Source organism: Phasianus colchicus, chromosome 15 (genome assembly GCF_987193195.1).
Source record: "Phasianus colchicus chromosome 15, bPhaCol1.hap1.1, whole genome shotgun sequence".
Taxonomy (NCBI): Eukaryota; Metazoa; Chordata; class Aves; order Galliformes; family Phasianidae; genus Phasianus; species Phasianus colchicus.
The window spans coordinates 11,716,972-11,738,413 of NC_143450.1; the positions used below are offsets into that span (position 1 = coordinate 11,716,972).

Sequence of the window (21,442 nt, forward strand, 5' to 3'; positions counted from 1 at the left end):
AAAAGTAAGCAAACAGTACAAGCTGTAGTTTATGTTAAGAATTAGTGTAAGATAATTACAACCAAGTACACATTTCATCAACATAATCCTTAAAGTGATGCTTTCGTTAGTGTTCATTCAAATATATTGTTACCCTTCTATGCCCCATGGAAGGTAACAGCAGTGTGTTCTGTAATAGCAAAGGTGATGGCCTTATTATTTTCAGGGAATCTGAATGGTGTGTGCGTGTGTTCAAGAACTTATGCCTACTTGAAGTAGTTTTAAAACATAGTTTTGCATTGCCTTGCCAGAACTAAAACTAGGCCTCTGCTTTCTTGGTAAGTAAATGAAACTGGTCAAAGCACGTCTGACCTACATCACTGCCACTGAATCAAATGGATCAAAGTGCTCGGCTCAGTTCTGTGCTAATATTTTGATATTTGTATATTTCTTAATCAGGGTATAATTACTTTCAAAGCATATTGAAAATGTGGATGAGATGTTGAAGCATGAGTGAAGCATCACATTGTAGGTTGGTAGTTTAGAACACAAAAATGTGGAAATGTGACTGAGTCTCCTCTTGTCATTGCCCTGAAATCTCACAGTATCAGTGCTCTAGCAAATTGTGGAAACAGAATTGAAGCCACAAAATCTTAGGTTGTAGTTTCACAGTCAGAGTAAATGTGGGCTGAGGTTTCGCAGCCTTCTGTCTGCCACAGGCTGCTGGCACTTGCATACTTTCTGCTTGATCAGAGAGTATCTCTCAGGCAAACCAGTTGTTTCTGCCAATTTAATTCCCCACTGGACCTGGTATAGTTAATTCTGTGTTTGCACGAATGTTCATACTGGCATAAAGGAAGGAATTTTGGTAAGAGTGGCTGGGGATAAAGGAGAGTATGAGTTTAAGTACTTGAGCTGCACTGTTAAGAATCAATTTCACAGGCAGTTTGAGGAGCTCTTGGTGATACTTCCTAGTGAAGGAGAGTGCCCCACTCTTACACCTGGCCATTTGTAGTCTGTGCATTTCTTAATGCTGCCTCTGTTAGTTCAGTATTTGCTTGTGCTAGCTTGCTGATATGGCTTAAAAACAAACAGAAACCGGCCACCGCCTTTTGTGGTTAACATTCAGTTTGGCAGTGTGCTACATAAGTAGCTACTTATGGCACTGCAAGCCCTTGTGTTGGTAGGGGAAAGGACAGGAAGATAGGGTGGGACTTTTTTTATGATAACTCACTTAACTCATTTTGGAAACTGCACTTAGTGCAGTTTGTTGCTTGCAAAGCTTCTGTGAAAGATGACAAATTTAAGTTCTCAGTTGAGATTTGTTAAGGTTGCTCCTCTTTTTTTGGATATCAGGCTCCTGACCTAACGTTCCCATGTTCGTGTCACTGTTGTGCAGGGGGATGTGCATTACCAGGCTGGGTTTTGCTCTCATGTCCCAGATTAGTAAGAGCATATAAATTGAAATTGACAGCTGTCTTGTGTGGTCCTATTTTGAATGATTCCAGCTGGAAGTGCTCTTGGGATGTGACAGCTATGCGGATCTTCATGTGAGAAAGATGCTTTCTTTTCAAGTTAAAAGTGTAGCTAATGATATTAGAAGTACTGGTGGCATGTATTTCAGTTATTACAGAGTGGTAAGAGCGGTATTCTTTGTTATTTGAAATAGATTACATCCTTTGGACGTGTTTGATTTGCCATTTAAAATCAGACAAACATCTTTAGTGTGTATTTGTGTGTTTTAACATAACTACCATGCTGATGTTATATGTTCTTCCCTCCCTTCCTCCAGATGATGTCCTATCCTAAATGTTTAAACACCGCACGCCTAATAGATATTACCTGATTCGTTTGGGATGCAATTAGAAATATTAGTTGTATTCAGCTCGTGTAATGAGACGGACCCACATTTTCTGAATCTATTTTAACAATAATGAGACCCACTGGGAGTTAGGGAGCATGGTTTTTGTTTCCTTGGTCCTGACTCATAACAATAACTGGTTTTCTTGTTGGTTGGTCACCAATCCCTCATGTGGTATAAAAGCAGTCTCTATACATACAACCTACTCAGTATTTCCTCAAGATGAAACTTTTAGTGTAGAACTGCATCCCTTTGTGATTCTTGGGATGGATTTTGGGCTCAATGACACTATTCACTTGAAGATTTCTGTAGATCCATTTTGAACGTAAGGAGAAAAGACTTCTGATAGTGTTTGATTTTATTGGAGTTGCTCTAGATAGATGTGTTAACAAGAATTTATTTTTCAGAAGCAAGCATCTATCTGTGAATAGAGCTGGTACCTTGGTGATTGCTGTCATTTTTAATTATTCCTCGTTTGGTGATTACTTAGTTATTTTAGCTATTCCTTCATTTAAAGAGAGGAGAAGCCCTCTCTTTAAAGGTGTTTACTGTATAAGTGAATTATCACAGCAGTCTCTTTTTGCCAAATAGATGTTTGTGTTCCTTGGGACAGCTTGGAAACTTAGTGCAAATAGACTGCTAATTAGAAAGTAGATTCTCTTAGCCTTTAAACTGCCAGTGTCAGTTTTTTTGTTAATTACAAACTGTAATCTACTTTTGTAACTGCCTACACGAGATCATAAAATTCTGGTAATCTTACTGTTAGTGAGTTGAATGAATTGCTCCTCAATTGAACCACAGTGAAATTGGTTTGTTCTTAGTACTTTGTTTTATTTGAAATTATCACTTATATGTGGACAGGAAGTAAAAACTGGGGCTCCAAGGCAAGTGAAACAGCTCTTGTTACCTTTTTAGGACGTAAGAGTTACTTGATCTCCTGGAGGAACCAGTTTAACAAATGATACCTATGAAAGGAGAGGAAGCATCGTTATCCTCCCCAAATAAATGTGGCTTGGCATTTTGAAAGTTAATTTGTATGCAATCTGCCAGACTCATTCCATAAAAAGAACACTTGGTTTGTCTAAAAATGCCTGCTGGTGAACTTGTGGGATCTCAGTTTGCCAAGATACCCTTTTTATGTAATGGGAGACAGCAGTTTGAAAAATACAATGGATGTGAATTCTGTAATTCTGATACCTTAATACTTCACTTACTCTGAATGGTGCATTCTTATTGCTTGTGTCCATTTCATTTTGGGTATTCTGCTGTGAATAGCTGTAGAAAGGCACTCAGCTGTTAATTATTAACCACTGATTCCTTATAGGTTAAGTTACTTTGTCCAGATGCTTAATACAATAGCATAAGGATTTCTAGGTTGTTACCTGCCTTCATGGGAAACTGACAAAAGAAAGTAGGTGCTAAACTAATCTAATCTATTTAGGATTGTGATAAGTTTTTTTATTCATGATAGACTTACTCCAGGGAAGGAATGTGGTCATTCAAATTCATTAAGGAATGGACAATCTGAAGCAGGAAAAGATGAGATTTTTAACAAGTGACTGCAGTGTAGTAAACGAAGCTAAGTTGTTCTGCCATTTGTAGGGACATCATTTAAATTTAAGCTTTTTGCAAATGTATTTATTTTTTACCACTGTCTTTTTGAAATGTTGATGCTTACTTTCCTGGTGCATTTTTTTTTCCTTGCAGTAATAATTCTGGTGCAGTTGAGAGTAAACCCTGACAGAATAAGAAATAATGTGCACAGACTAACATGCATATTCATTTCCTATACATGAGAAAACACTTTTTTAGTGTGAGGGTGGCTGAATACTGGATGGAGCAGGGGCAGCTGCTGATTGCATGAACCAGATGTCAGTAAAACTTTCTTATAACTACACTAAAAACAACAGGAGATGCCAACAGACTTAAAAGAACCTCAAGTTGATGAAGAGAGAAGTATTGCTTTATGGGTCTGTGGTAAGAGATGTACGTGTGATATGAATGGTTTCAGTCTTCTGAACTCGTTACAAGACGGATGCATATGGTGGTGAACCTTGACTCTTCTCCTTCCAGAAGTTTTTAGGTAAGTCTCTTGCCAGTGTCCCCTTTTAAATCTGTGTGGATAACAAGGCTGTGCTGTAGGCTGAGCACCAAATAGCACACAAAGGGCTGAATGAATGAGCACTTTTTTAGACCATATTAACGAACTGTGTGAACCGTCCAAATACCTGTGAAACTGGAACTCAGGGCAGAAGGATTGAGGTCAGAGCAAGAACAGGAAGAGGGTTGCATTACTTTATGTTCTCCCACCAGATGTGGGTGTTGGAGAGGCAGCATGGACAGGAAAAGTGATAACAGTGAGTGATATGTAGGTCGGATATGTGTTACAGCCTATATTATACTGAGAACTATGCATATTTAGATGATTGGTGATTTAGTTTTATCAAACAACTAATTGGGAAGACAGAAGTAGTGAAATATGTCTTGATCCTGAGGTGCACATTGGTTGTGGCTCAGGATATTCCTTTGAGAATCACTCTGTAATAATAAAAATAATTTAAAGTTAAAAGTCTTTTTGTGAGCAACAGAAGCATAAGGAACTTATGCTTTTTTCAAAATGAAATCCTTGCAGGTGAAGATAAAATAATTTATTGGGGTTCAAAGCAAAAAGATTATTGCTTCTCAAAAATGCTGAAAAAGAAACAATATTGTTAAAGGGAAGGATTAAGGAAATAAAGAAAATCAGAAATGTGTTTCAGGAAGCTCAAGTGTCTCTGTATATTTGCTCTACTGTTTTACTCTCTCAGGAATTAGAATACTGGACAGGCCTGTCCTTGTGTGTGACTCTGTTTGTGTTTAAGAAGTAGAATGTACTTCCTGGGAGACTGAAGTCTTTATTTCCACTTTAATTTTTAAGTTGTTGAATTTCTTATTTTTAAATGTTAGCAAGGTGACCTGCAGGGAAAGGCTTTGGTTTGTAACTTTTTTTCCTAGCCAAAGGGAGATAGTCTTGGAGAAGCTGAAACACAAGTTTCAGTGGCTTTGATTACATTCCTATTTATGGTTCTGTGTAATGGAGTGAAGAAAAAAGTTCTGAGACTGCGTGGAATATGTCTGGATTGTACTTAAGAATGACATCATCCTTAAATTGTCTGATAAATGTAATGGTCTGTTGTAGTCTGGATTTCAGTATTGGATAGGAAAGGAAACACTGCAAATGCATTAGAGCTGTTGTTGAGTATAGCAGTTACTGCAGGGCTCCATGGAAAAATTCTTGCTTTCAACATGAAGCAGTGAGTAAGCAGTAGGCTGTAAGGACCCAATTTTGAGAAGAGAAGCTGATCAACTTTTCTATAGTGACATCAACATTCAATTTCTGGTTTTATTTCATTTTCATTAAAAAAAAAAAAAGACTGAAATAGATATTGAGAGGTTTTTTTATGAACATCAGCAACTGTGAAATTAATTCTGGACTGTTGAGAATAAGATGAGTAAATTATAATGTGATTCATCTTAAAAACAAAGATGTTGGTTTCAGTTGTCTCTCTGTTACTGAATATCTCCTGCATAGCAAGTTCCTCTGACAGACATGTGAATAATGAGCCTGTAATTGGATAACTTTGGGTAAACTATTGCCACCTCCTTCTCTTCTCCCACTCCAAAAAGTGCAGTGCAACTTCTATCTGTCTTAAGACATTTTCTAGGACATGAGTCTATACTAAAGCAGCAGTTGCAGGTGTTTTGTTTAGTTGCTTCACTTGCTGCTTAGATGTATCATCTAGATACGTACAGATTCTGAGATGCATTTCTCAGGCTTTCATAGGTAATATGATTGATAGCTGACTGTGTTGCAGATGAAGTGCAAAGCTGTACTCAATCAGCTCTGTAGCTGAAGGCAGATGGAAGCTGCAAGCTTAATCTGGGCCTGCTCTGAGAAAAGCTTTTAGCAGGTGCTTACTCTTGGTTTGGAGGAGTTATTGGGAGTCACATTTATCCCACTCAGAATGCTTGCAGATGAAGGTTCATGTTGTGAGGCCCAGGAGTACCCGTGTTGCTGCATTTCCAAACTGATTATGTAGTAGCAGCAAATGATCAGTCTGTGATAAAAGCTTCAATGTCATTGTTTAAATTTTAATCATCCCTCCCCTAGTGGAACAGCTAGCGTGTGTTTAAAGTAATGCTTGGAATTAGAGCAAGGTTTTAATGGTGCACAGCCTGCAATGAAGGGGATAGCTGAAACTGCCAGGATCATTAAGCATGGTCCCATCGAGGAGGGTTGGTTTTGACACTACTGAAGTGTGTATTATTGTGTATGTATTGCTCTGTCCACACCAAGTATTCTGCCAATTGACATATTCAAATCATACTTAATTCTTGAATTGTTCGTAAGTTGGTGTGAATGGCAATACCAAATGGTTGTGCACCATTCGTAGGTGCATAACTACCAGGCACTATTCACTGCTCTTCAGAGTAAAAATGGTTTTAATTGTAACAATTCAGTTGTTATACCTCAAGTGTGCATAGCTGCAAGTTTTCCTTGGTCAGTTTGGTAACTGTAAGCTAACAACTGTTGTGTGTTCCTTATGGTGTCAGAAAACCCTATGTGAATCTTTTTTGGGGGAACACCTTCTGTGCAAGTAGAGAATCAACAGTTACAGAGACCTGAGGATTGCACAAGCTGTAGCGTTAAGGGGGGGTTATCAAAGAAGGTGTAACTTTAGGGGATTGTATTAAAGCAATACTGGCACAACTTTCTGGATACACTGAAAGTTAGAAGATTTTTGGAAGTAGGAGACAAACTTGTTGTGCAGTGACCTATATGATGTTCCACTAGCAAAATGTCTTAAGAAGTTACTGATAAAGTTTTTAGTTATTTTATTCCCCATCCTCCTTTTCCATCTAAAGATCACTGAATTTTGCTAGGGCCAGGAAGTCTGAGATGCAAACAAGTTGGAGATGCACAGTTTCTGAGTTGACTGTCCCCTCTTGAGTGCAACTACAACTGGCTTATTGTTGGAGAACTTCTGCCACCTTTTATTTCTGAGTAAGGTTAAGACCTGGCTGCTCGTGTAGATGCTGCTCTCACAACAGTAACACTTTATGCAACAATCATTAAAGCTCACTGGCTGGAGTAATTTGGAGGCTCTGTCTGCCAGAGATTTCTGTGCACACTAAAACAGTTGAGCTGTGAGCTTGGAAATGTTATCTTAATGCTTTGTGCTTACAGAGGGGGCAGTAGCGTTAGATATTGTGCTCAGGAGTCTTATGTGATGTGTTAGAAACACCTGAAAGGAGCTCTTAATTTTCAGGGAAAGTTTCTCTTGAAGTTATATGAAAGTAAATACAGGAAAATGCCATGGATTGGAAGGTGTAAGTTAGGTTGAAGTCTGATTGTTTTATTCTTTCTCAGAGAAAAACAGCTTTTTAGTTTTGTGTTGAATCCAGCCATGTTTATTGGGGTTTACTTTCTGTACTGCTCTTTTACTCATGTAAGAAGCACTGACTCTACAGAAAATCAATCATAAACACTTCTCTTGCTCTTTGTACTACTTTGTGAAACATGTTTTCACAACTCACATTAGCTGGTTGGATCACTTCTATGAAAAAATTAAAGATGCAGCACCCGGCTGAAAATGAGTTGTGATTTCTGCTGTGTCTTGAGGAAGGCTGAACTGACTGGATTCTGTGAAGAAATGCAGTTGACTTTAAAATATTTTTATAACTGTTGCAGATTGCTTGTTGCAGAAAAAAATCTGAAGTGTAGGAGGAAGACTAGATGTGTGAGCAAAAATAACTATAGCTGTGCAGTAATGAATTGCATATGGAAATATGTTTAATTCTGCAGTTACACAAAGTTATCCAAGTTCTGTCATTCCACTTTTTTTTACTCTATGAATGCTGTTTTTTAAGTATATCATACTGAACTTTGGAAATCCATGGTAGATTTCCATGGTAGAGGCAATAGAGCCTATGAAGCAGGCTTAAATCTGATAAGCCAGGTGTGTACTCAGAGGAGTGCAAGAAGACAGGAAACTTGTAAAACTTGCAAAGGATGTGTTGCCTGTCTCAATGAAAAAGTGTTTGTGTTAGCAAGTAGCTCTCCTATCAAAGTGTCAAACTTTGCCTAAAAGGCAGCTCTTTTCACTTGTTTGTGGAGTTGGTTTTCATGCTGAAGATGAATCTCATTTGTCATAAGAATGATGTAGATGTAGTTTTACTCTAATTTCAGCTAAGATTCAAACTGAATACTAATACTGAAGAACACTTTAAAAAGCACTCTAGTATTATTTCCACTGTAAGGTTAAAGGAAGTGTTTTAATTAATGTTAACTTTTTAATAAATAAGGTGTTTGAATGGAGTAGTACATAAAATGAAAGCCCTAAGTGTTTTAAAATGTAACTGCAAAAATGTGCACTTGAAGTGAAGATGTCTCATCGATGAAGATTAGATGCTAACTGGAGAATGTGATGGGGTGGGTGTTTGGAGCTAAAATTCTGTGAAGAATGGAGAAATATAGGAATAGAGCTGGTCTGTAGATGAAAAGATACTGTGTGTAGAGGTGGTACAAGACCGTGGTTGGTGGTATTATCATGTCAGAATCCTCACCAATTGGAGGAATACTACATACTGCTGCTCTGTAGTTATTGACAAATTACAATATTTAAGGCATGTGTATCTGATGGTGTAAACCACAAAGGGGTGATTTCAGAGAAAAATGCAGAAGTATTAACACACTACAGCAGAGAATCCGTAATGGAGAGATGAAATCAGCCTTAAATTAAGGGGCGGAAGTGTTCTTTCCTTGCACAAGTATGCTTGAAGACTACCATGTAATTGGTTGCTTCTTATTTCCCAACATCTGTAAAAGCTGCTCCAGCAATAGCAGAGCAATTACAGAAAACATGAAGAATATAGAAAGCTGCAATTGGTAACTTCTACAAAAGGCCTCAGCTATATGGTTTCTGTAAATGATAAAGCTTCCAAGTGCTCTAGCAGGATTCAGTTTGATTCTTATGTCACTGTCCTTTTTGAAAGGGTGTTTGTGTGGTGGATTTGGGGTTATCTTGTTTACTTGGTAGTCTTTTGTGATTAGCAGTTGTAAGGCACAGGAAATAGCTTTATAGTTCCTTCCTCCCTCAAGTCGTAATTCATTTGTGGCCATCAGGATGTTTTTCTTGGCTTATCTCTTTCTGTGCAGTTTGCCTTGCACATCTGCCACATAAATTATGAAACTTAACTTGAAAAGCTGGAAATGTATTTCAGATCCTACTGTAATGAAGACGGTGGTGTCGGTCGAAAAGAGCGTAATTGCTGCTTGCATGGAAGGTCTGTAATAATATCCAGTATTCGTGTAACAAATTGTCTGGTGTCATATTTGTAATGCTTCTAAGGAGTGGTTTAAAAATAAGAAACTTAAATGGTCAAGTATCATCTCGCGTTGAGCTGTTACCTTTGTGTAACCTGAGGCATTTCACCAGGCATTCAGCAGATGGGTACCCATCTGTTTCTTTATTGAATGTGGACTTCTGGCTTCGTCTTTGAGATCCATATGTTTCATCTGTAAGGCTCTAAATCTAAGCTGCATGTTTTATAACAAAAGTGACATTACTGACAGGAGCAAAATGAAAATGCATTAAGTTCGTTGCATGTTTTTTGTTTGTCTTAGCCAAGCAAAGACAGAGGTGCCGGCTCAGATCTAATATCCAAGTTCACACCATTTTTATTCAGAGGGCATGTAGTGTCTTTTTCCTGAATAACTGCTAGTAACACTAGGTGTGTGACTTCTTGAATGACTGTTATATCTGGGAAAAGAAACTTGAAAGTTACTCGAAACTCATGTTTGGATCAGCAGTCCAGTATAATCCCTCAGAGACTGAAGGAAGAGGTGCCAGCAGAGCTGCATGAGCAGAGCTAAGCTTTCCTGGGCTGTTCCCTGCTGGGCCCTGAGCAGTTTTGGGAAGCATTACTGTGAGGATCGCAATCCTTTTTTAATATTATCAATTCACATGTCCCTCTGAAAGTATTTCATGCTCAGGTGGATAAATATTCAATGATTTTTTTTTTTTTAAACTGATAAATAAAAATGCTTCTGGAAACTAATGAACATTTTAATAGATGGCAAGATTCTAGCATCTGGGCACTGGGAAGGCAACCTGTATTCTGAGGAGCTGCATAGCTCTTCATGTACTGTGAGCTCTCAGTAGCTGAGATTAACTTCCTGACATACGTTAAGACAGAAACATTGAATAGGAAGGTAACTTCAACATTCTCAAGGCTTTTCATCTCTTTCTACTCCTGCTGCATCAAAACCTTTTAATGTAGATACTAAAAATAGTTCAGAGGGATGACTCAGAGAGGATGAGTGGTGGGAATAAGAAAGTTCCCTCCAGAGGCTGCCTCATAATGCCTTGCCTCTGTGGATGTTGGTCTTCTAGATATAAGTATTGGGAAAACATCACAGGTGTCTGCCTTATCACTTCTCCAAATGTTGAGTGTTCACTTCGCTCATGTATTTTATACTGCATCCATTCATTTTTTTTATAAAAAACAAATGTGAATGCTACTATCTCAAAAGTGTTTTCAGCCTCTGTATTGCTCTTTTCTGAAAACGTTTGAAAATCTTTGGATAGTATCCCCAAAACAAGCACCATAGGTTAGATGAATAGCTCAAGGGTCCTTATCTAAACTTGTGGAAGACTGCTAGTTTTGCAGCTGCAAATGGAACAGACAAGCTGGCGGGTTAGGTGTTGCTGAACACAAAGCTGGCACTTGAGCTGTAGGAGCAGTGTGTCAGCTCAGCCTTTAGATCTAAGTCACTGCTGCCTTTGTCCAGAGGTTTTCCTGTTGAGATTGCCACTATGCTGGTAGCAAACTATCCACATGAGAAAACACTCATTTTTGTGTACTTCACCAGAAAATCCATTGCAACGTTGAGACAGAGAAGCACAATAACTAAATGGCCAGCTGTGTATTGATTTCTTAATCAGATTCAAAGCAAACTTTTCATATTGTAATTTAAGGATTTCTTAACTGTTTATTTTTCAGATCCCATCCTTTTTTTGATTGGACAATGCAGTCTAGTTATTTTTAAAATCCATAGAGCTGATAAAGCATGATCTTACTGAATTTTGGGATGTAGACTTCCAAAATGGTTACTGTAAAAAAAAAAAATCCTCCTTTTCTATGTCACCAAGTGAGGTGGTGAGATTTTATTCTGAGTCAGCGACAGCTGTGCTGTCATGGGGCAAATTGAAGTTTGCTGTGCTTTTACTTACTGTATAAGTTACTGGAGATATGCAGAAGACTTCCTAAAAATAAAGAAGCTGATAATGAAATTGCAGAAATAATGAGATTAATGTGTTATTGTACAAGGGTGCCTATTATAAGGATAATGCTGCTAAACACCTAGTTACTTAAAAGATAAAATCGTGATGTTTGTTTTGCTATTGGAATAACACAAGGTTAAAGTATTTCTTTCTTGCAGGATTTATTTACTCTGCAAGCTAGTACAGTACTGTACAGTATCAGCTTCTGCTGCCCTGCATTCATGCAGATCCTTGCCTATAAGAGACGTTTTCTTTAGAAGATATACTTCCTTTGGTATTGCTATTTGTTTGAATGGCAGTAATGTTTCAACTGTATGTATGATAGTCTTGTGTGTAATACCTTATTTTTTTCCCCCACATCTTGTCTTTAAACAGATATTTTTCAGTCTCATTGGAAACTGTTAATGGTGGTAAAATGTAGAAAGTTTCTCATCTCAGCTTTTAGTATTTTAGTGTTCCCAGTTGTAAAATTAAAAAAAGGAAAACAGAAGGTGCATAATCCAGTGATGTCCTTGGAGTAATAGTTAAAGGCATAATATTATGCACATAGGAGTTCCATGTATACGTGATATTGTAATTGGTTTGAAATATACATTGGAAAAAAAATTTAACTATGTAACCAGGTTTTTCATTCCTGCTGCTGGCTCCCTCAGCACAGTGGGCAGCTTCCCAGAGGTTTGAGAAGTGTTTCTAATTAGGCTTACCCTGTCCAATCCAATACCTTTATCATCACTATAAAGAAACTGTTGTAATATACCCTCTCTGTGACTTCTGTTTATTTTAGTTTTCACTAAATTAGACATGGCATTTCACAAATCTTCTGTGAATCTTATGTCCAGAATGGTGCTTGTGTCCTCAGTGACACCACCCACATCAATAGCAGCTCTAATCCTAATGGCGCTTTAATGGAGCGGTCTGGCTCGTGCCCCAGGGCATAGTCAGAGCTTTTAAGTTTGAGGCAGAAACACTGACTAAGATCTGTTAGTCTTTGTGATTCCTTAATATGTACTAAAGCAAGTTTCATTCTAAACGGTGGTATATAATTCTTTCACTACACTTAATATGTAAGTACCTTCTTTTCTCATAGCACTTGTTTTCTCCATTGCAAGTTTCCTATGCAAATGCTGTTTAAAGCTTGCAGTGTGTTAAAGACTAATTCTGCCTGAGCACTGAATATTATGCATAAGATTCACATGGCACTTGGAGCTCTGAAATGTTGAGAGATGCAGCTGTCTGCCCCTATCCTGGTGAACGTGCTTGTCTTAGAAATGTGTTTTCTCCAGAAGAACATTGCTCCCGAAATCTAACAGTAAGTTGTCTTAATGAGCTGTCATTTCATGCAGGGCGATGAGGGATCATTGCTACTGATCATGGAAAAAATCCGAAGGTATGGGAAATGCTGCATGGAGTTCTTTAGGGAAGGTTGTGGGCACTGAACTTGGTACCCTTACTAATGCTACTGCATCTGAGCTCCCAACCAAATTGAATGGAGTGAGCAAAGGCAAAAATGGCTGCACCTTACTTTAGCAGGTTTGCTGGAAGTGTGTATAAATCACTGTTAAAGTCTTTATCATTAGTTCAAGGGTTAACATTAGGGTTTGGTGGTCCATTTTAGAGTGGAGGTTAATTGAGGAAATAAATTTGTTTCTCTGTGCGTAACCTTTCATGATTGAACTCATCCCCACTCCTGAGACTTCTTCAACTTCTTTGGCTGACTGTTCAGAGCCTCATATTTCCACAGCAGTGTTTCCAGAGTGTTCCTTGTTCAAGGGGTATGATATAGAGAGAGGTTTTGTTTTTTCCAGTGCAGAACCAGCAATGACTGTGGGATAACTATTTCAGGCACAACAAAACTGTGTGTGATGTTTCCAGTTGTAAGCTACGACTAGGAATGCCACATTTGTATGTTATACTTCATAAGCAGTGGTTATCTATCAGATCACTGAGTGGAGCAGTTGCAGCAGATGAATCTGCAGAGAATGCCATGTGGTCCAAAACCTCACTGGAGCAAACCTTTAATTCATAATATAGTGCTGATGTGTTACTGAGAGCAGAATACACCTCTTCCTCACTAATATTGTCTTAGTGAGCATTTGTAGCTTGCTTCTTGCATTCCTGTGTAAGGTGTGGACCCAGCAGAGTTGCCAGGACATGGCCGTGTCGTGGGTTATTTTTCCTGTCACTGATATGGGAAGATACCCTTCTTTGCAGTTTGCCTTTTATATGTCATCCTGTGGAGTGTTCATGCAGTGTGTGAGGCTGTATGTACAAGTAGCCATCCACAAGCTGTTTATAGAGTATTGCTCAGAGGGTAACCTCAGACCTGTAGGATTTTCCTTTCCTTATGCCTGAAATTTGAAATGCTTTTCAGATCCTTGAAAGTAGCAGGGCTGAAGTGACAGATAGTTAATGTCCTTTTTCTTTTTTTCCACAGACCTTATTTGTTTTTCTTTTTTCTTTGATGTTACTTTTTCTTGTATGGAACTTCTTGGTGGGGAGGATAAACAGGCAAACAAGAAGAACATCAACTAAATATTATCCTCTGTCTCAAATTGTACATTTAAAGTGGAAAACCTGCTCACATTCATCTACTCTCTCCTCTCTTATTTTTTCTTACTTTGTTTTTTAGACACTGTAGCATCCAGATGACATCTTTATCTCAATTTACAAATCTCATTACATAGCTTAGAAAAGAACTTGGAGTTATTTAATAAGCTCCTGGATCCTTTGAGAGATTTCTCTTCGGAAAGCACAGGCAAAAACTTGGGCAAAGTATTTTTAGGATATTTTATCAATGGTACATCTGTTCAGTTTCACAGTGTGTTAAGATACAGCCTATAAAATGCATGGAAAACTTCTAACTGTATTTGCCTTTTTTTTTTTTTTAAGAAGTTATGTCTCATTGTCTGCAGTCAGAGATAATCAAAAATTTATAGCTATTACCCACTTGCTTTTCACTGGCAACGTGCATTTATTCATGTGGAGAACTTGAGTCTCAGCTATGGGTACCTACTCAGTGTTGCTGTAATTGGTAGTGTAAACACTTAAAGTTGAGTGTTCTCATGTGAGAAATGTAAAAGCGAATCTTTTGCTTGCCATCCCTGTGCTTGTTGTATCACAGAGGTATGCCAGTGCTCTTTTGGCTTTACTGAGCTGCTTTTTAAAAAAGAAACAGAGGTGAAATAACTTGTAAGGGGTGCAGGAAAGAAAACAATCTGACATCAGTCTGTGATTTTAATAGACTTAAAATTGTAGCGTGCAAGCAGAAAGGAATGCAGCACCTTGTAGTGTTGATGTCAACCCATCTATTTATTTTACATCTATTTATTCTTTATGTAACCTTCAAAATACACTTCATGTGTTCAATGTGCATCTGCGTTAAGAGTTCCTGTAAAGGTGCTTCTTGCAGGATTCCAATTGTGCAGGGCTTCAATTAACAGTTGTGTGTAAATCGGAATGTACTCCTGTAGGCTGTGTTAATCACCGGCTGCTCTAGGATGCTCTGTCAGTCCCGACCGATGGACCTCCGTTTGTTTGCAGGGCAGGCTGTGTCCATGGGATCCGGCGCGACTCCCTGGAAGCCGCCCAGTATAAACTAATCAGAGAGCCCCCCCTGGTGTCGGAGAGTGTCCTCGAGTATTAAATTTATATCAATCACAGGAAGTCTTGGCAATCAAGCTAGTCACTTTTTCCCTTCACATCTGGATGTAAATTATTTTTTTTGTTGTTGCAGAGGTCACAGGAATCATGGGTAGGGCATGGAACGAGGGCCATAGAAAACATGGGAAAGGAAGAATAAAACTGTATTTCCACCTTTTTAGAAGTGGTTATTTTAAGTGACCTGGAACAATGCCAAACTACACAACTCTTTTTTTATTTTTGAAGTTTACATTTGTTGCTGAATTAAATGTGGCTTAAAGATGCTTTGTTTTGGAACGCTTTGTGCCATTACATCTCATCCTGACATTTATCAAAGAGATTTCTCCTAGTTGCTCTGAACAATAACTTCACTGCAGGATTGATTTAGAAATAGAGTTTTTTTCCCCAGTTTTGTCAGCTTTAAGTGCACCTTTTTTTTTTTTATTGTTACCTAAGTTCCCCTGGTTCCCTTCATCCCCCCCCCTTGCTCCCCCCTGTGCTCTTCCATACCTTATGCTGCCATTCCTTTACAGTTAGTTTGCGTCTATTCATGCATTTTCCAATCTTAAATGTTTTACTCTAACAAATGAAGGAAATGCTGAACGTCATGCTCTCTCACCCACCCCCAGCTCCTCATCACATCTCAAACAAGTGCTTAAGGAGGGTTATAAAAACAAACAGAACCTTTCCATTCAACTCCCTGGCTTGCCTTGCTCAGGACAAGGGAGCCAGTGTGCTGAAAGCAGCACAGCTCTGGAGCCTCTAGCTTTGCCTTGTGGCTTTCTTGTTTGTTTTGTTTTTTGTTTTTTTTTTTGTTTAAGTTCCGTGCATCTGGGAAATAAAAGTTGTATTAGTTTGCATTTGTATGTATGGCAAAGAAAAATGTCAAAAACAGGAGCTTGAGATGCATTTAGTGTAAATGAATTTGTAAAACCTTAATTGTTGTTGTTCATACCTACTGCTGTGTTCCTGCAAGCTTTTTTTTTAAATATAGATGGGTTTTGTGAGCTTGCTGATTATTTATTCAGTCATATAACTTATTTCTCTTTAGACACAAAGTTGAATAAAATCATCCATCAGAATCTGACAGCAGGAATTCTCATGCTGAGAATCCAAGCTTAAGTCCAGGAATCTTATTCTGTTTTAACAATTACCTTCTGTGTGCCCTTTTGGACTTGAGGGGATCTCATTCTTGTTTCTATTCTCTGTCAAGATCTTTGCTATCTTTATGCCAAGTAAAACTAAGCATGCTAACTCCTACATGGACAGAGGGGTAACTACTAAGCATCTTGATTTTTCTCCTGGTCCTTTCAAACTTGGGGTGGAGGGGCTGAGAGGGAGGTGTTAAGTAATGATCACCACCTCATTGTATTGTATTGCATTGTATTACAATCAGTTTACCCTTTTCACAAAGGATGATGTGTATGTTGAAGTCATCTTGCAGGATTGGCTTCTGACACCAACTGCGCAATGAGCTTTAACTAAATTTTCAAACTTTTCTTCAGTTTGTGTACATATGTAACTTGTAACTTATTTTGGATATACTGCAAAGAATGCAAGGACAACATGGTACTAGGTTTCCTTTTGGAAACCACCTATCAACAATTGTATAGCTTTTATGGGAAAAAAATGCTTTTTTCCACAGTACGTTTTTCTGTGAAAACTCTCATAGAGGTTGCTTGAATTCCTTGTTATCTTTGCATTGCTGTAATTGAAAAACAGCTTTTCTTCTTTTTATTTTCCCTTGAATAAACTTTAGGTGGAAAACAGACCCTCTAGTGAATGTCATCTCTACTGTGGTCTTTCACTGGAGTTTTGTTTTGGGGTTTGGTTCCTGGCTTTTTGTTTACACCTGTTTGGTATTGATATTTGCAAGTTTCTCATAGCAGCAGATTTTATGAATGATGAATGCTGATTGAGTTGTAAAGCTTCTTGTGTATAAACACATGGTACAAAGCTCTAAGCAAACCATATCTAGTCAGGGAAGATATCACCTTTGACTGTAGTGGCTCAGTTTGGATTTTAATTTGACCAAAAGCCACTTTTATTGGACTGAATCCAGCTCTAATGTAATCCATAGTTTCTCATCTATATTCTTGAAGACTAATGGAATAGTAAAACCTTAAAGGTAACATAAACGCGTTGTATAGTGTCCTCAGGATAACTTCTGCACTAAAGATGTTTTTTCCTACCCTGTAGAGGTATCTCATTAAGGTACCCACTAGTATCATTATTAAGTTTTCATGTGTTTCTCAGTTTCGATGGTAATCTTTGTGTGTGTTAATTTTTTTTTTCCTTTGCAGCACCAATGTGGTTATGAATTATTCAGAAATAGAGTCTAAGGTTCGAGAAGCAACCAATGATGATCCATGGGGACCTTCAGGGCAACTCATGGGAGAGATTGCCAAGTAAGTGATAATTTGAGTCAGTGATGAAGAAAGGTGCATTTTATAGCAGAATGTGAAATTTGCTGTTAAATCAACTCTGTGGTAATGCTGACTGATAATACTGAAGGGATGCTGTAAATAAATTCTTTTTTTTTTTTTAAACACAAATCTTTTTTTAAATGTGTGATCTTACAACGAATTGAAAACTGTCAAGCAGAAAACATAGTAAAATTATTTTTGAAACTCTTGTTTTTACATATGTAAGCTCAGAATTTGTTCAGTGGGTCTGGTTTTCTTGGAGTGTTTATTTTCAAACTGATTTTCTATGACTTTTGAAATAGAGCAGAACTGGTCAAATTCTTCTTTTTGAACTGTTTTCTGCTGAAATTAGTTTGGAAGTTACATATTTGACTAGTTGCTGTGGTTATTAGGGTTGTTTTTTCTTTATGAAATGCATTATTCTACTGCCTTAGATTTGTAGATTTATTTTTTCTTTTGTAGTCCTACAATGTAAATTACTTCTGTATGACTAAGAAGCAGTGATAGCTTTTTCCCTTGTAATGCTGTCGAACTCGGATGGGTTTAGATCAAGCCTGCCATCTACTGTCAGTGCTGAGACTTAACAAGCTATTATTGCAAGCCGCTGAGAATAACATTTCTTTACTCCTTTTGTTTAATTTTTTAGGGCAACGTTTATGTATGAACAGTTTCCAGAACTTATGAACATGCTTTGGACTCGCATGCTGAAAGACAATAAAAAGAACTGGAGGAGAGTTTATAAGGTGTGTATTAACATGAACTAGAAGTATTCAGGATTTTGTTTGGTTTATAAAGGATATAAGTGTGACATTGTGATTTAGTGTCTTGTTTAGGTATCACTCTACTAGCAACCTATAATTTCTTTACTAACTCCCTGCTTAATAATCCTATTATTGCAGTCAAAGATGTCTTTCAAAGGAAAAGTAAATATCTGCTTTTAGAAAAGCTACTTCATGAGTGTAATATTGTAATTACATTTTGCTGATGTTCAAGCATTGGAGTAGTATTCATGTTTTTAATGTAACCAATGGAATTGTTACTGTGGTACAAGAGAAGCAGATGATAAATTATTATGCTATCAAGACAATGTTCTTAAAGGAATTCAAAAATAGTTGAAATAAGATTAAATTGTAATTTAATTTTATGACAGTTCATAATTCTGTAAATTGTGGTTTTGCTTTGAGTGGAGATCTTGTTACAGATCTTGTTGTATGAGGGTATGTCCTACTTGCATTTTGGAAACAGAACTGAAAATCATTTGCATTTTTCTTGTCTTTGGCTAATTAGCATGGTATGGAAACTTTTTGCTTAAGAATACCATGCTGCACTTAAAGTGGTGTTCAGTGTTCACTGAATTATGCAAATATAACCTCATTTTTATAGAACTGATGTATTAAGCTAGCTTATATTTTGTTGATGCCTGGGTTGGAACAAGACAATTAATTCTAAGGCATAGTTTGTGCTTTTCACAGGTGCTTGATGTTTTGTATTCATAGTAATTGTTTTCCCTGAAGTACAATATAAATTAATATTTAATGCTATCACACATAACTACTTAATGTTATAAAGGCTGCTTGGAATTGCTTATCAGGTTTGGATAAGTTGAAATATAATGATAGTTTTTAGCTGTTAAAGGTACTACTTTAGAGTGTTTTTTTTCCCCAGATAGAAATCCTAAACTTAAAAAAAACCTCCAATTAAAGTAATTCTTAAACTTCATTCATTTCCTAACTTGCTCAAATTTGTCCTGAAATGCAGTTTTGAATATCCATTGCATCCAGTGTAAGGCTTCTTACATTTCTGTAGGAGTTACTTTTCAGTGAAAGCTATTGGAAGCTATGACTGAGAAGCAAAAAGAAATGTTTCATTTTGCAGAGTTACTTTTTTTCCTCTTAAATTTCTTTGTGTATTTTAAAACAAGCAGTCACTGATGAAGGCAATTACTTGTGATTTGGTAACATTAAATTATAGTTTAACAAATGCAGTTTTGATATCTTGAAGAGCAAAAGGTGTGTGTTTGGGGGAGGGGAAGGGAGAAGAGGGAAAAGATGGATGTGGCTTTTTTGCTTTTGTTTTTTCTCTGTAGGTGAACCCATATGATAATCAGTTATATAAAAGGGGAAGATCTTATTATTTAATAGTTTTGATGGGTGCAGTTTTGGATTTCAATTTTTTTGTTTTGGGTTTTTTTTTAATTGAGCTTTTGTTCATGCAATCATAAGGTGCTTTGTATTTTTATAGTCTTTGCTGCTCCTAGCTTACCTCATAAGGAACGGATCAGAGCGTGTTGTTACAAGTGCCAGAGAACACATTTATGATTTGCGATCCCTGGAAAATTACCACTTTGTAGGTGAGCAATAGAAAAATCTTATAAGCAAATTAAAACAGTAGTTGGAGTTGTCAGTCACCTGAACCAGCTTAGAAGCTTCCCCAGTCTAATTAGAATGTGACTGTTGCCAGTTGTGTGAAGAGTGCAGAATCCAAGACGTGGGACCCTAGAGTATTAATTAGTGAAGACAAGAACTTGCAGAAAAGACTGGCTAATAACAACAGAACCAACACAACATGAGTGTTCGGGTTTTTATTAAAATATGCACTAGAGACTGGTCCCCTGTGGTGTCCGTAAAGGAATAGCTTTAATCATATGGGAAGAAAAGGTTAGAGCTCCAAAACACACACATCTGTTTGAAGCTAGGGCTTTTTCCTCCCACCAAATAATATTTACAGTGCAAAGGCAGCAAGGCCAGTGTGTGTTTTGAATGTGAAAAAGGCTGGGAAAGGAGCATGTTTAGCTTGTAGTACATCCCAACTGAAAGCACTTCTTCAAAAATTGAGTTTTTGCAATTAAAGTTGCAAAAACTGTACTAAAAAGGCTTATGTTCTGGAGGATTAAAATATTTCGTGGAAAATACAATTTCTATTTATAATACTGATCTTTTCAATGTTTTGGCAGCAGTTAAACGTTTTCTAAATACACCATTCAGTGAACTGTCATTTATGTAAGGCTGAACATTCGTGTCCCCTTAAAGCAGAAGTTGTTAGTTTGTGAAGTTCACTATTACTGCTTCTGATTTATTTTTTTCTCATTTCTTCCCCCTCTCTTTCACACTGCCTTTCCTGCATTACCTACATAGATGAAAATGGCAAGGACCAGGGTATAAATATACGCCAGAAGGTAAAAGAAATGGTTGAATTTGCACAAGATGATGATCGACTTCGGGAAGAAAGGAAGAAAGCAAAGAAGAACAAAGACAAATACATTGGTGTTTCTTCGGACAGTGTAGGAGGGTTCCGATATAGTAAGTACTAACGAGGCTTTGCTGGTCAAGAGTTGACAATGTAGACTTTTAACTTGCCTTAGAAAACAGGGAAAAAGCCCAGATAATTAGGTATTTCTAAGATGCTCTTATAGATGTTTTTTCTTTGTAATTCTTTAACTGTCAGTGTTTTTACTATTATTAAATAAATATTTCCCCCACACTTAATTTCTTCAAAAACCTGTTTTCCATTGGCAAATTCTTCAGTTTTTTTTAGTGAGTTTTCGTGTAAATAAGTTAACTAAAAACCTACAAGTGGCATTGATGCACTGGCTTAGCCAAAACTTAGCTGTTTTGTTTTCACCTTTGGATGGAGTCTAAATGAGAAATGAATGCTGCTGTAGCAATAGGGAAGTCAGGATTTCTTACTCTTACTGTAACAAAAAAGAAAAGTGATACTTTCTGTCTCCCATAGGACAAGAACACTGTTTTACCTACTTTCTACCAACCTACTTTAGAACCATTGTTTAACTGGAATTAGGGCTTTCAGGACAGTACCACTGTTTTGGTGAAACAATGGAGGTACTATATACCATTAGATTTGTTAATTCCCTAAGTAATTCTGTTTAGACATTTGAGCGATACCTGGGTTATCGATGAGGATTCTGATGTCTGTCAGATCTGACTTTAAGTATGTGCACCGTATATATTGTGGAGCTTATATATCAGGAGTTTATCAAGTCAGTGTCTCAGTGTTTTTAAAACCTTGCTTGATTAGTAGTGTTGGCCCCACGTGCTTTTCAGGGGAAGACTCCCAGAGGTAAGACACAATTTGCTTTATGTAGACCTATTAAGCTTATATAGGATTTTGGCTGTAGAAGATGAAATACCATCAATTTGTTTTTGTTTAGAGTACACTCTTCTGTCTGACAACCTTGATCAGATAACGGCACA

The 21,442-nt window shown here is 37.4% G+C and overlaps 1 protein-coding gene across 2 annotated transcripts in view; it reads left to right on the plus strand.

Annotated features, from left to right (window-relative positions):
- Positions 1 to 21,442, plus strand: part of CLINT1 (clathrin interactor 1) — a 47,181-nt gene that overhangs the window by 6,055 nt on the left and 19,684 nt on the right. For both annotated transcript variants that reach the window (XM_031598199.2, XM_090150660.1), the window contains exons 2-5: positions 17,109 to 17,213; positions 17,878 to 17,974; positions 19,473 to 19,581; positions 20,366 to 20,530. In XM_031598199.2, coding sequence (XP_031454059.2) covers positions 17,109 to 17,213; positions 17,878 to 17,974; positions 19,473 to 19,581; positions 20,366 to 20,530 — 476 coding nt within the window. The remainder of the gene's footprint in view (positions 1 to 17,108; positions 17,214 to 17,877; positions 17,975 to 19,472; positions 19,582 to 20,365; positions 20,531 to 21,442) is intronic.